The sequence below is a fragment of the Megalobrama amblycephala genome, linkage group LG1 (assembly GCF_018812025.1).
Source record: "Megalobrama amblycephala isolate DHTTF-2021 linkage group LG1, ASM1881202v1, whole genome shotgun sequence".
In the NCBI taxonomy this organism is placed as follows: Eukaryota; Metazoa; Chordata; class Actinopteri; order Cypriniformes; family Xenocyprididae; genus Megalobrama; species Megalobrama amblycephala.
Window position 1 is genome coordinate 10,747,035 of NC_063044.1, and position 15,985 is coordinate 10,763,019.

The 15,985-nt window shown below is 42.8% G+C and overlaps 1 protein-coding gene across 3 annotated transcripts; it reads left to right on the forward strand.

The window, feature by feature from the left end:
* The first annotated feature begins 53 nt into the window (after positions 1-53).
* csdc2b (cold shock domain containing C2, RNA binding b) lies at positions 54-14,847 on the forward strand. Of its 3 annotated transcripts, XM_048181517.1 has the most exons (5): positions 54-237; positions 1,232-1,265; positions 2,044-2,273; positions 4,771-4,893; positions 11,494-14,847. In XM_048181517.1, the coding sequence occupies exons 2-5, from the start codon at positions 1,242-1,244 to the stop codon at positions 11,654-11,656; spliced, it is 540 nt and encodes a 179-aa protein (XP_048037474.1). In that variant the 5' UTR covers positions 54-237; positions 1,232-1,241; the 3' UTR covers positions 11,657-14,847. The 3 variants fall into 3 exon arrangements, with proteins under 3 accessions (XP_048037474.1, XP_048037480.1, XP_048037471.1); XM_048181523.1 differs by lacking the exon at positions 1,232-1,265; XM_048181514.1 differs by lacking the exons at positions 54-237; positions 1,232-1,265 and having other exon boundaries at positions 1,292-2,273.
* Positions 14,848-15,985: the final 1,138 nt, after the last annotated feature.

The following is a 15,985-nucleotide window of genomic DNA, read 5'->3' on the forward strand; positions in this document are numbered from 1 at the left end:
TCGTGACATGTAGTCGGTTCACTGATGGGAGTGACTCATTTACCGTGTTCAGCGCGTCATCAGCGGGATTCGGTGATGCATCATCACTAAACGCGTTGGTTCTCCCGGTAAAAGCGTGTGAACGGGGATCTCCTCCATCACACGAGCTCCTCACTGCGGATTCGCGCGCTCTCTTTCACTTCATCTTATATAACGGCGGTCGACAGGACGGGACAGAAGCATCTGTGAACTCCAGCTGTAAGTTTCTGCATTTGCTCCATTAATTCTAGCGCTTATTTTACCTGTATTTAATCCTGTAATGTGTGTGCTCTACACATCTAAATAACAAATAAAAAGATTAAAGTTAGTGCTTGTATACATTGTTTTCAAGATGATATCCCATCTTGTCTCCTACCTTTGTTCAGAACACCGGCCGTGCTTTAAAACTTAGCGCACTCCCTACCTAGACAGTATTTTTTTTATATAATCACACATATAACGCCCTCAAAATGCTGTCTAGTAAGTCAGCCGACGAGGTTTCGAGGCACAATCCCTGCCCTCCATCAAGAACATTCTGGAATCGGGTGGCGCCGACTTGAACGAAACCTGGAAAATTAATAGCATCATTTAAACGTTCCTTAACGTAAATTATGTGTCACTTCTGTTCTGGTTATTTTGCCGCGAAATTTTGGGCCAGAATTCCATCGCGTCATATTGTAAACACTGTCTCTTATTCTTATTTTAAGTGATGTCATTGAGAATTTGGTCCAGTTTTAGCCAAAAGCAGGACAGTGATTGTGGATCTTATGTAGTGTAGCCTACTATGATGTTTCTTGCGCTGAATTTAATAGTACGTGATGACGCTAAAGTCGCGTGTTGCATAATAACAGCAGAACCAGCAGCGCGGCTCTGACGTCACGATGCCAGATTTCGCGTCACTGCGCGCGAACCATACAGAAACCAAGAAATCATAAATAATGTGATAACTGATGTACAGTTTGGTCTGATCTCAGTGTGCTTTCCTATAATAATATGTATCTACTGCTACAACTTATTAACCTCAATTTGTGTACATATGACCTATTTTTTATGGCATATAAATAGTGTGTTCACACAGAAATTTCCAACGCTTTAAAGCTGCAATGAAACTGTAATTTTGACCTTCAACCGTTTGGAGGCCATTGAAGTCAACTATATGGAGAATAATCCTGGAATGTTTTCATCAAAAACCTTAATTTATTTTTGACTGAAGAAAGAAGGACATGAACATATTGGATGACATGGGGGTGAGTAAATTATCAGGAAAATGTTAATTTGAAAGTGAACTAATCCTTTAAGTATATTATGTAATTTGGGGCACAACTACTGTATGCTTAATATTAAAAAATATGTTAGGGTCATCTCTTAACTTTTCAAACTGTAGATTGTTGCATGACCTAATTATATTGCATGTTTAATTCAGTAATCTATCTCAGAAAAAAATATTTATTTTGCGTTTTTAATCCAATTTTATAAAAACTGCAATTATGTAATCAAAATAGACATGTTAAATATAATGTATGATTTTCATTTTTTTACACTGCATTGCATTGTGGGATACATTATCTAACCTTGCACACACACAATACACGTGTAGGCTACTGCAGATATAGTATGGTAGTATGCTATTGTGAACACAGCCTTTTAATGTAGATGTGATAAATATACACAAGTGATGAGCTGATCTCGGAATGGTTCCTTGTGTTCTTAAAGGCCTCTTTGAACACAATGCAGGGTTTTGTGCGCGAGGAGCTGGGCACGCACCCCTCGCGCCCCGGGCACAAACTGTCTTGCATGTAAACTCAAACACAAACACACACACATAGAGCCTTTGTGGAGGACAGAGTAAATATCAGTTCAAAAGCTGTGTTACTGCACGTCTCTACTTGCAGAAAAATCTGCCCCTGCAAATAAAAAACAGAGCAAAGTACGCACACAGAGCCTTTGTCAATAAATACACTGTTTAACATGTGCGTCACTGGGAAAAGCAGCAATGGATGTGTGAGTTTAGTGTTTCTCCCACAGCAGGTTGTCTTCTGCAAGCTTCTGGAGGTCAGAGAGCAAACAGACTTGATCATGGCAGAACCGGAGCTGTCGTCCCCTGCGGACCCGTCCCTGCGGTCTCCGCGCTCTGCGCCACTTTCGCTGTCCTTCCCATTCCTGCGCGAGGGCAGCCGCATCTGGGAGAGAGCCGCGCTGCAGCCCGGGGAGTTGCCGAGCCCTCTACCCACCAAACGCACCCGCACGTACTCCGCGTAAGTCAAACACGCACGAGCCACGACCTGAACCCTACGCCTGTTTACATGCTGGACAAACATTGAGCTCGATTAAGGTTGATTTATACTTCTGCATCAAGTGTACATAGCTACGACGTAGGCTGTGTGTAGCACGCGTAGCCTGACCTGCACCTCATCAAGCGTAACAACGCGTCAATTCTACGCAGCCCGCAAGCGCTGTGATTGGTCTGGTAGAACCTCTCCCTCATGTCAAAAAACTAGCGCGGAGCAAGCGGAGAAGAGCGAGTGTTTTCTATTTTATAGGAATGAAAAAACGCTCTGGTTCAGGGGACACGCGCCATCAAACTGCAACAAAAGTCGTCTATTTGCCGCCATCACTTCTGAAGCTTCTCTGACAACGTACGTGACAAGCTACTTCTTCTTCGGCTTTTGCCTTGATAATCAACATGACTGCAGACACTGCCTGCTAGCGGTCTCTGCATGCATGTCGACGCAGACAACGACGCAGAAGTATAAATAAAAACAGACGCATAATCTACGCCGCAGAGGCTCCGGCGTAAGTCCGATGCAAATCAGCCTTAACGCGGCAATTCTATGCGGACCGCAAGCGCTGTGATTGGTCTGCTAGAACCTCCTCCCTCAGGTTCACACATAACGTGTTTTTTTCACCACCAGATTTTTACAACCAAATTTTTGGTCGCACATTGCGCATTTAAATTTTTTGCAGTAATTATTGTATCCACAAGGTGGCAACCATGCCTTGGGGCGTCAATTCACAAGGTAGTCAAAGAAAAAGTGCATAAACAAAACAGAGCAGAACACATGCAAGCTACAGCGACAATGGAGGCCTACATAGAAGAGAGATTGTGTTAAGAGGTTAGAAACTACCCTCATTTGTACAACTCTAGCATGAAAGAATACAAAGATGTTTATATGGGTTGTAACTCATAGAGGTATTGGAATTGTACAAGTCAAGTATACTTTGCAAGGCTGTGTGTTTGACTGTGCACTAGCATACGTGTAAAAAAAAAAAAAAAAAAAGAAGTATACTTTCTGCTTTAAGACCTGGGTATACCTCATTTTCCACGTTCAGCTCCGTCTCACAAACAGTCTTGCCCACACAGATTTCAAAGAGAACTCAACTGCCGATGAACAAGTTTGACACATGCACAGTACAATTGCTTTTCTATACTCTACCAGACGTCAGAGGGCAGCACTGAGTCATGTCATTTACAGGACATTTGCTCGGAAGGATAGAAGAAGAAAAGCAGTGGATTCACCATTGCGTGCAAAGTTTAGAACAAGAACCAAAAAAAATGGAGAAGGCTATGCTGCTTTATTCACTGTTCTTGGAACAGAGTGTTGTTTCGTATCGTTCTTTCTGCACTCTCGTATTGCCACCTAGTGGTCTCTTCTGTCTCAATATCAGCGGACACAGAAAAGCCCCGGTTATACTTCATTTTCTGCGTTCCGCTCCATCTCATGCACAGTTGAGTGCGAGCGCCTTTCAAAGTAAACAATTACCATGAGCACTATGTAGTGGATGTTTGTTTTCAAGTGCTCAAATCACTTGCACATGCACCATTGTACATCCACCGACTGTATGGACACAAAAATTGGGCTGTGTGTGGATTTCTGCTGACCAGTGTTGCCAGTTTTTCACAACCAAATCTGCCAAATTAGTAGCCCAAAACTAGCCAAATCACATTTTGGAGGGGTCCCCCGGTAAAAATCGTGTTCTGGGGGTTTAAAATTAGCTTTTTGGTGGGGTTCCCCCCTGGTAAAATTTGCTTTCCAGGGACTAAATATCATGTTATTTGGGGTTGCTTTAACCCGCGGACATGAAAAACAATCGGCGGCAACAGTGTTAAAGTAGTCCAATTCTGCGGTAAAACCTCAGATTTTGGCAACACTGCCGCAGACCCTCCTGATGACAAAAAGTTACGTCACACAGACTGTGCGTGGACCATTGCGGAACGCAGGTGGCTGAAGTACAGTTTGGGATTAAAGCGTGTTTACTTAGAAAAACAATGGAAAAGCAGCACAGTGAAATGCAAAAACATGTTCTGTGTGAATGGACACTTGGATTCAAAATATACATCAGTAAGTGTGTTCCCTGCATAGGGATCGAACCCATTACCTTGGTATTGCAAGTGCCACACCCTCCAGTTTTTTTTTTTTTCATTTGTGGAAATGGCCTTCCATAGTATTCGGAAAAAAAGTGGAACTCAAGGAAAAACTTAAAGTGGTCATATTATGCTCATTTACAATGTTTATATGTTATGTTATGTTTATATGATTTAATGTAAAAAATTGATTTAATGTTTTTTTTCTATAATTACATTGTTGCAGCACCTGTTTTTACCCCCTGTCTGAACGCTCTGTGTTAGTTTCGGTTTCTTTAATCATAAGAATGATGATGGTACGAATTCATATGAATTTGCCACCGATTTGACAAATGTAAAATAGCTATGAATTGCCATGAGATTGTTTTGTTGTGTCTGTGTGTCCGCAGGACTGTGCGCGCTAACGCGGGTCCTGTCTTTAAAGGCGTGTGTAAAAACTTCTCACGCTCGCAGGGTCACGGCTACATCAGACCGGCTCACGGCGGAGAGGACATCTTCGTTCACATCTCAGAGTGAGTCAGAGTTCACGAGTATCTGCTCAGACTGATGCTGTGATCTTCTGAATCAGGTCTACAACACATCTCAAAATCAAGAGTCAAAATACAAGAAATCAGCTTGTATTTTACATACAGAAACAATTAATAATAGTTCTAAATCCAATAATTAATAATATTACAATTATTATTATTACAATTATTAATAATACTTGTTAAAAGGTAAAATAACAACAAAAACAACAATAATAAAATTATAACAATATTAGTAATAATAATTATGAATTATATAAATATAATATATAATAATAAAACAACAATACAAGAAATATTAAATATATTTAAAAAATATTATATTATTATTTTTATAAAGTAAAAAGTATACTAAATATACTTTATAATATAAAGCATATTAAAAATATCAACAATAGTAATTATAATAATTTATGAAGTATAACAGTAACAATAACAATAATAATTCTTAAATATAATGATAATAAATTATATATTCTATAATATAATACTAAAATAATTATATTTAGTATATTGTCACAGACACGCCAGGCTCCACCTCACCACAGTACCCACGCACCCAATCACCAGCATACTAATCACCGCCACCTGCATCTCATTCACTCTGCAATCACCAGCACTACAAAACCACCACACTCACACACACTCACTGTCCGGTCTCGTTTGCAATACCTTGTGTTAATGCTTACCTTAAGGACTCCCCTTCATCAGACTTACCTGCTCCAGCGATCTCCTTCATCTCCTTCGTCTCCTGGTCCCTTCATGTGCTTACCCTTCTGTGTGTGTGAGTGTCTCCAACGTCTCTCTTCATCTCATCTCAGCTCCTGGATAAACAAGCCATACAAGGACAGTATTACTCTCAATTCATCTCTCAAGTACCTGATAACAGTCATAACCTCTCTGTGTTCTCATATTATTCAAATAAACTCACCTGGATTGCTTTTATCTCTGCCTCCGTGTCTATATCATAACAGAAGACCGGACCCCAACAACTAACGGCATGAGTACTAACGATCCATTCCAGGAACTCGTGGACGTGCTGCGTCGAGCACTCACACCACAGCCCTCAACATCGTCATCCCTCAACACGGCTGTCTCCGCACCCACCAGCACCACTCCTTCACCTGCATTCACCGCCAGTCCCATGGCCAAACCGGCGCCCTACTCTGGATCGGCGGAGGAATGCAGCGGATTCCTTCTCCAATGTGAGCTGGTCCTGGAGATGCAGCCGCACCTCTACACCACAGACACGGCTAAAATAGCGTTCATTATTTCACAACTGCAAGGGAAGGCTCTGCAATGGGCAGATTCGTTATGGACCCAGAAAGGCCCAGTCGTCCAATCCTATTCGGCGTTCGTCTCCCACTTCCGGGAAGTATTCGGGAAACCTCTGACTGATTCCTCGACTGGTGAGAAACTTTATAATCTAAAGCAAAGAAACCTATCTGTTAACGAATATGCCTTGCAGTTTCGAACGCTAGCCGCCACCAGCGGATGGAACGAGCAAGCCCTCATCACCACGTTCCGTCAGGGGCTGGAACCCTCCGTGCGGCTGCATCTCGCTGCATACGAGGACTCCATGGGATTAGAACGCTTCATCCAACTCGCCATCCGCGTGGGGTCCCGTATGCAGTCGTGCATTCAAGAACACCAGGGCCAGTCATCCACCACCAACCTCCTCCGTCGGTCCGAACCCGTCAGCTCCCCAGAACCAGCCAACGAGCCCATGCAAATAGATCATTCTCGTCTCACCCCAAACGAAAGACAAAGAAGGCTGGCCCTGAATCTCTGTCTCTATTGCGGAACTATGGGGCATAATCTCTCCACATGCCCAATCCGTCCTCCTCGACCCGTGGTGAGTGCAATATTTCCCTCCATTCAGAAAATGAAACCACTCACTACAACTGTAACCCTTACTGCTGCTAACATCTCTGTTCCAGTGGTGGCGCTCCTTGATTCAGGGTCAGCCGGAAACTTCATCTCAGGCACCCTCTGTAGACAACTCAACCTTAAGATCTCTCCTTCACCGACGAGCTATCAAATCCACTCCATCACGGGCAAACCCCTAAGCCGCAGACACATCCGTCACTGCGTGGGTCCACTTCAACTCAGCATCGGTATCCTGCACACTGAACACATCCATTTGCTGGTTCTGGAGGAATCCACCGCTGACGTGGTTCTAGGGCGCCCGTGGCTGGAACAACACAACCCCAACATCTCCTGGCGCACGGGCGAAGTCCTGAAGTGGGGCGATCACTGCTTCCCAGACTGCTTCCCAGCGCTTCCTGTTCCGAAACCTCCACTCTCCAAGTCTCTTCTCGTGAATGCCACGTCCATCGAGAGCCCTGTTGAGAAGCGCTCCGTGGATGTTCCCCCTGACTACGCCCCCTTCAGCGACGTTTTCTGCCCGCAACGCGCCTCCAAGCTTCCTCCACACCGGCCATGGGACTGCGCCATCGATCTGCTGCCGGGTGAACCAGTGCCCAGGGGACGCATATACCCCCTGTCCATACCGGAGGAGAAGGCCATGGAGGAATACATCAAAGAGGCACTCGAACAAGGTTACATCCGCCCGTCTACTTCCCCTGCTGCTTCAAGCTTCTTCTTCGTGGCAAAGAAGGACGGAGGCTTGAGGCCCTGCATCGATTACCGTGCACTCAACAAGATCACCATAAAGTTCCGCTATCCACTTCCCCTCGTCCCAGCGGCCCTGGAACATCTCCGCGGTGCCACTGTGTTCACCAAGTTGGACCTCCGCAGCGCGTATAACCTCATCCGGATACGTGAGGGGGACGAGTGGAAGACCGCCTTTGTCACGCCCACAGGACACTACGAATACCTCGTGATGCCGTATGGCCTGGTCAACGCCCCCTCCGTATTCCAGGATTTCATCCACGAGGTGCTCCGGGAGTTTCTCCATAAGTCCGTTCTGGTTTATATAGATGACATCCTCATCTACTCCCGGAGCTTGGCCGAACATCGCCACCACGTTGCGGAGGTCCTCCAGCGCTTACGGCAGTTCCATCTCTTCCTCAAGGCTGAAAAATGCTCATTTCATCAACCCTCCGTCCAGTTCCTGGGGTACGTGATTGATCACAGTGGCATCCGGATGGACGAGGGGAAGGTCTCCGCCATACAGTCCTGGCCCACTCCTACTACTATCAAAGAACTCCAAAGATTCCTAGGCTTCTCCAATTTCTATCGCCGGTTCATCAGGAATTACAGCACTATCGTCAGTCCACTCACCAACCTACTCCGTCACCAGCCCAAGTCTCTGTCCTGGTCTCCACTAGCCACCAACGCCTTTGAGACCCTGAAGAAAGCCTTCACCACCGCTCCCCTCCTCGTCCACCCTAACCCGGACCTCCCATTCATAGTTGAGGTGGACGCATCTACCACCGGAGTGGGAGCGGTCCTTTCACAGCAGCAGGGGACACCAAGTAGACTCCATCCATGCGCCTTCTTCTCCCGCAAGCTCAACCCGGCGGAGGTCAACTACGACATCGGTGACCGCGAACTCCTGGCCGTCAAGCTTGCCCTTGAGGAGTGGAGGCATTGGTTGGAGGGAGCTACTCACCCGTTTCAAGTTCTCACTGATCACAAGAACCTCGAATATCTGAAGGCCGCTAAGAGACTCAACCCTCGCCAAGCTCGCTGGGCTATGTTCTTCTCTAGATTCAACTTCTCCATCTCCTACCGTCCTGGTTCTAAGAATACGAAAGCTGATGCTCTATCTCGCCTCTATGCCCCTGAGGAAAAGCCTGAAAAGCCTGATACTATTCTGCCGGAGTCCATCTTCGTGAATCCTATCCAGTGGTCCGAAGAAACCATTCCCTCCGCCAATGCCTCCACACGCACTCCGCCGGGTTGCCCACCGGGCTTGCAGTACATCACACGGGCACGTCGCACTCCACTCCTGCACAGCACCCATTCTTCACTTGGCACTGGTCACCCGGGGGTCAAGGAGACCCTCTCGTTGCTCAAACAACGCTTCTGGTGGCCCAACATGGCCAACGACGTCAGGAGGTACGTGCAGGGCTGCAGGGAGTGCGCCATCTCCAAGAGCCCACGCCATCTTCCCACCGGCAAGCTCTTTCCTCTGCCCGTTCCTGAGAGACCCTGGTCACACCTGGGAGTGGACTTCGTCACTGACCTCCCCGAGTCTGACGGTCACACGTGCATCCTGGTGGTAGTAGACCGCTTCTCAAAGTCCTGCCGATTAATACCCCTGGAGGGTCTACCTACCGCCATGGCCACCGCAGAACTAATGTTTAATCATGTCTTTCGCTATTATGGATTACCTGAAGACATCGTCTCCGACAGAGGACCCCAGTTTATCTCCCACGTCTGGAAAGCCTTTTTCTCCCTCCTGGGTGTGACCGTCAGCCTATCGTCTGGATACCATCCTCAGTCGAACGGGCAGACGGAACGGAAGATCCAGGAGATCGGCCGCTTCCTGCGTACCTTCTGTCACGGCCACCAGAACTCCTGGAACCAGTACCTGGGTTGGGCCGAGTACGCACAGAACTCCCTCCGCCAAGCCTCAACTGGACTAACACCCTTCCAGTGCGTACTCGGCTACCAACCCCCGATGTTCCCCTGGGACGGGGAACCCTCCAACGTTCCGGCAGTCGATTACTGGTTCCGGGAGAGCGAGAGGGTGTGGGACTCAGCTCACCACCAGCTGCAGAGGGCCCTGCGCAGACGCAAAATGGCAGCCGACCTTCGACGCTCCGAGGCTCCTGTCTACCAGCCGGGGCAGAAGGTCTGGCTGTCCACACGGGACATCAGGATGCGTCTGCCCTGCAAGAAGCTGAGTCCCCGCTTCATTGGCCCATTCACCATCCTTCGGCAGATCAACCCCGTCACCTATCGTCTCCAACTCCCGGCACAGTATAGTAGAATCCATCCTACATTTCACGTATCCCTACTCAAACCTCACCACCCTTCTGTTGTTCCCTCCACAGAGCCTGACGTGGCAGCCGCCGAGCCCCCCCTTCCACTTCTCCTAGAAGACGGCACAGCCTACGTGGTCCACGAGATCCTGGATTCCCGGCGCCGTGGTGGTAAACTCGAATACCTCGTGGACTGGGAGGACTATGGCCCCGAGGAACGCTCATGGATTCCCAGGAACGATATCCTTGATCCTCTTCTGTTACAGAACTTCCATACCAACCATCCAGACAGACCTGCCCCACGACCCAGGGGAAGACCACCACGACGTCGGGGTCCGCGGCCCTCAGGAGCGGGCCGTGGGAGGGGGGGTACTGTCACAGACACGCCAGGCTCCACCTCACCACAGTACCCACGCACCCAATCACCAGCATACTAATCACCGCCACCTGCATCTCATTCACTCTGCAATCACCAGCACTACAAAACCACCACACTCACACACACTCACTGTCCGGTCTCGTTTGCAATACCTTGTGTTAATGCTTACCTTAAGGACTCCCCTTCATCAGACTTACCTGCTCCAGCGATCTCCTTCATCTCCTTCGTCTCCTGGTCCCTTCATGTGCTTACCCTTCTGTGTGTGTGAGTGTCTCCAACGTCTCTCTTCATCTCATCTCAGCTCCTGGATAAACAAGCCATACAAGGACAGTATTACTCTCAATTCATCTCTCAAGTACCTGATAACAGTCATAACCTCTCTGTGTTCTCATATTATTCAAATAAACTCACCTGGATTGCTTTTATCTCTGCCTCCGTGTCTATATCATAACATATATATTATAAAGTGTAATAATATTAATAATTTTATAAAGTGTAAAAGCAACAGTAACAATAATTTAAAAATAATAAAATAAAAATAATAATTTAAAAATAGAATATTAGTGAAAAATAATTATATTAATAATTATTTAAATAAATATATAATTGTAATATAATTTATATAAATAAAATATATAATAAAACACCAATAAAATAAGAATTTTAAAAATATAACAATTATTATAAATATAATAAAATTTTAATATAAAATAATTATAATAAGTATATTATTATATTATAAAGTGTAACAATGACAATATTTTTATAAAGTATACTAATAACAATAATAATTTTAATAAACAGTAACAATAATTTTAAAATATAATAATTTTATAAAGAATAATATTATTAATAATCATTTTAAAATATAATAGTACATTATAAACTACAACAATAATATAAAGCATAATACTAATAGTATTATAAAATACAATAATAACAATAATACTTTTCCACTAAATTTTTATTGTCTGTGATTTTAGGAAATAGATCTTTAAGATAATGTGAGCAATTCCTGTTTTTTTTAAGTTGTACAATAGCAAAAAAAAAAAAAAAAAAATGCTTATGGTTTTTGTTAAATCTGTTGTAAAATCAGAAAACTCCATTATATTTTTAATAAAAATTAGACATTTATTTTTTTTGTATGTTTCTACATATAATCTTAAATGTATCACTTAGAAGTAAATGTCATGTTTGTTTGCTGAAATCTCCAAGAATCACTGTAAAATGCTGTCAGATGCAGTAGCTTTAAACCGTCTGTTTTTGAGCTGGTGTGTGTCTGTGTGAGTCACTCATGCATCTCTCTCACAGTATTGAAGGAGAGTACGTTCCTATGGAGGGGGACGAGGTCACATACAAGGTCTGTCCCATCCCGCCCAAGAACGTGAAGGTCCAGGCAGTGGAGGTGCTCATCACGCACCTGAAGCCAGGAACCAAACACGAGACCTGGTCGGGCCAGATCATCAGCTCCTAGGACCCGCCCGCAAGAGAGGATTGTTGTGAGAGCAAAGCATCATGGGAGCAAGGCTGTTGAAAGTTGAAGGGTGCAGAGAATGTAACATGAGTTCAGCCGTCTAAAGTCGACAGGCTGCGTTATGAGAAACGCTTAGAAACAGACTCTATGTGCAAGTGCACAAATACACAAACTCAGTTTCACACATTTCTGTTGCATTGTTGACGCTCACAGAGCCAATTTACAGTGCTGTTTGAACAGATTCAGGTTTGTTGCCAATGCTTTAGTGCGTTTGTGCACTTGCATAAAGTGTGTTTCTGGTTAAACGAGTTACCTGTAGGTGGAGACAGAGAGAGATTGTGAAATGATGGTTGAACATCCTCAAGCTGAACTGTGAACGAATCGAACGCATCGATCCAGAGGCACAAATGCTACACTTGTGGCTAGTTTTGGCTCTTATATTTATTTTTGTTTATTTATGCAGTAATTGAATTGTGATAATTCTGTATTAAATTGATAGGGCGAAGCTCACAAAACCTTCATCGTCATATTCACCTCAAAATCAAAAGGTTCAGAAATTATAATCTGCATAAAATTGTTCTCAATTAAACACATTTACCCTCAAATTCTTATTACTGGAATACAGAAAAACATATATGCTATTTAAACTGTAAAGTATTTAGGGGCCAATCACTGAAGGTGTACCTATTGTAACTCCTCCTAGGCCATTGCTCTGATTTTCACAAAACTTTAACCAGATCATCTTCAAATGGCGACAAAAAGTTATGGAATTTTAGTCAAACCATTTTCAAAAAACGCGCAAACTAATTGTATGTAGCACTTGCGAAAATAGACATAATGCTATATCTCCTCAACACTTTATCGTATTCAAACTTGGTCCATGTCATCACAATCATGACCTGAGGTTACATGCTGCGTTTCGGCGCAGTGCCACCTACTGGTCCGGAGATATGAAAAATGGCTGTTTTTGCTTACAACTTCTGAACAGTTTGTCCAAAAAGTGGTCTTGTTAGATTCAGGGCATCATGCCGAGTCAAATGATATCCAGTTTTCCCATATTGGCCACTTTGGCCATCGGCCATTTTGAATTTTGTGCTAAAACACTGTATTTTATGAACGCATTAGTGTATCATTACGAAACTCGATATGGGTCATCAGCATGATGCCCTGAATGAGCCTGAGAAGTTTGAAGCCAGCGCCACCTAGTGATAAATCAAATGTTCAAATGCTTATAACTTTGGGTGTGGTTGATTTAATTTCATGGGACACCTAAATCCTTGCCGAGACCAACGATATCAAACATGCTAGGTTTCACATCATGGTTTGTACGGCGTGGCGATTTAGCGTTAAAACAACTTTCGCCAATATCTTCGAAACCGTTAGTTTGATCGAGACGAAACCACTGTAGGAAATTCAGAAACAAATGTCAAAATATTGATAGTGGCAACAAAACGCAAACAAAGTCGCCAATTTGTCATTTTTTTATTTTCTCATAGATATACATGTATATAACTCCAAAGCAGAATTAGATATTTTCAACTAATTTGAGAGACACATGTATGGGCTCACTCTGAGTACACATAATAAAAGTGGTGTGATTGTGCCTCTTAGTGGCGCTATAATTGAACAAAACATGAAATTGCCATTAACTACAATACAGTATGCTATATTTTATGAATTCATTGGTGTACCATTACGAAACTCAGTATGTGCCATTGGCACCATCCTCTGAAGGTACTCAAAAGGTTTCGTGACAGCACCTCCTTGTGGTCAAATGTTATAATGAATTTTTTTTTAAAAATGCTGTTAGCTTTTGAGTAATTGAACCTATTGTCATGACACTTAATAGATTCCTTGGGTCATGGTGACAACATTGATACCAGTGTTGCCATAGTTGGCTGCCCACCATTTTGATTTTCTTTAAAAATATACTTTTTCGAACTCCTCCTAGACTGTTAATCCCGATTTTCACCAAATTTGAGTCGAATCACCTTCAGACCATGCCGGCAAAAAGTTATGGATTTTGTGTCAATAGACAAAACCTTTTTTATATAGCACAGCAACAAATTTGAGGCATGATGCAAAAACGACTCTTGAAGCTGTATCTCTGCAATGCTTTGACATATTGACACCAAGCTTTGCATGTTTCATTGTCACCTCACTCTGACCACACCGCATCAGTTTGGTCACAGCGCCATCCAATTGGTTGACTGTGATAAACCTTTCAATCATATTTCTATTGATCTTATTCATGATTTTCAGCCAATTTGCCTAAAATCATCTTAAAATGTTACTTTCCTGTTATTGCAGCTAGTCTGACGCTGCCAGCCATGTTGGCATGGCTTATCGTGCTCTCTGTGCTTGGCCCCGTAATTGCTGCTTACAGCTATGTTTAAACATTGTAATTGTACTTTTGTTGTACTGACTTTATGGATTTAAATGCATTTTACTGATTTTAATTTAAAATCATTGTTTTACCAAAATAATGAGAATTATCACTGATGTTTTACTTACAGTAGTGAGAATTTAGGGGGGCAAATGTTTCTTTCTCATTAAAGTTGCAATGCAAAAATCATAATGGTCCTAAAACTAACCTTAATTTTCATTATGCAAAATATTTTCATTTGATTTCAGAGTGAAATACGAGTCGGACATGATCTTGACAGGTTTGGAGGGCTTCGTCCATTAAGCTCTGTTATATATGCTGGAACTGAAGCATCATGGACTAATATTGCACTTGAAACTTGAAACCCCAAATATAAATGTACTGCCAAACTGACTACATCTCCCCAGAATTCTCGGGAGTCTTTCAGGGTAAAACAAGCAGCATTTTGTAGACAAGCTGAAGAATAACAGTAGGCTAGCAAAACAGTTTAAACAAACTTTCACAGCAAAGATCTTGTGTTATTTTTGCTATTATGTATGTGACGACGTTTGTGATGAGGTAATGACAGTGATGCACTGTTGCGGTAAATGTTTGGTCACATGATCTGTTGCATGTTCTTGAGTTTGTCTTGTGATTTGATTGTCAGATTTCTATAAGCTTCTGGACCCTCAGTTGGGTTTTAACTGTTGTTTGTTTTTTTAAATGTCGTTTTTTTTCCCTGCACTTTTTAGAGCTAAGATCACTGTGGTCGACGTCATTTCCTTGTGAGCTTTGACGGACTAATAAAATTAATTTATGATTCGCACGTTTGTGTCTTACTGCAAAGCAAAGGGTGTTAATAATCATACAAAAATAATATTTGCACAAAACTTTTGACCACAACATCTGCACATATACAAATAATACACATGCTGCATCCATAAACAAAGATCAGAAAAAAAATGTGTATTTATAATAAACAGACATGTTCATGATTCATCACAAGACATATTAGTATTATTAGCAATCACATGGATTTTTCACACAGACTGAATCATGTAAATCACATTTTTCGAGTGTTAAAACATCCTTTCTACTAAAGTGTAACCAAAAACAATTAACTGATAAAGATCCTCAATAAATGAGTTTGTGTAATAGATTAAGTTTGCTTGTTGGAATTGAGGTGAATTCTTGATCAAAATTCAGACCTTTCCAGCAAAACAAACTCGCAGATGAAACTAAAGGAGCGGACAAGCCACTCCAGCACCCTTTACAACATCAATATCATTTTATCAAATGAATCAATTAAAATTAAAGTGCATTTATGCCATCAGATATGAAACACTAATGCATTAACATTCATATTACCATGAGATCAAACAGACAACATATTCTGGATTAAAATCTAAAACAATTAGAAACACTTGATCCAGAGATGTCTGGATTAAAAACTTAATAAATGCCCTTGATATCAGATCAGCATCATGTTTTCAGAGGTCAACAGGAGTGTTTCAGTGATTACGTGGATTCTCTCTGGAATGATTAACACGTGAATATCACATCTGAACTGATTCTTAAGGTGCCGTCACATTAAATTTTGCAAGCAAAAAAGGTCCATTGTCTTTTGTCAATAGTATATCATTGTATGAAGCACAGCTACAAAAGTCATTTTCAAATCAAGCAGCATTCTATTGGTAAATAGAGTGCATTAGTGCCCGCCCACTTTTTCAGCGACGTTGGTTCCGTATTTTTTCCATTCATAGGGATTTAAAAAAAAAAAAAGTCTTCATTAAAGCGTTTTAAGCCATGAACCAAGCCAACCAGCTACGAGGTGAATCAACATTACAAACCTTGATTTGAAGCAAAAAAGTATTTGAAAATCTGACAAAAAGATTGGACTGTGTACTTAACAGCTTTAGTGAGCTAAAGAACTTCAATCCCATGAAGTATATATCTATACAACT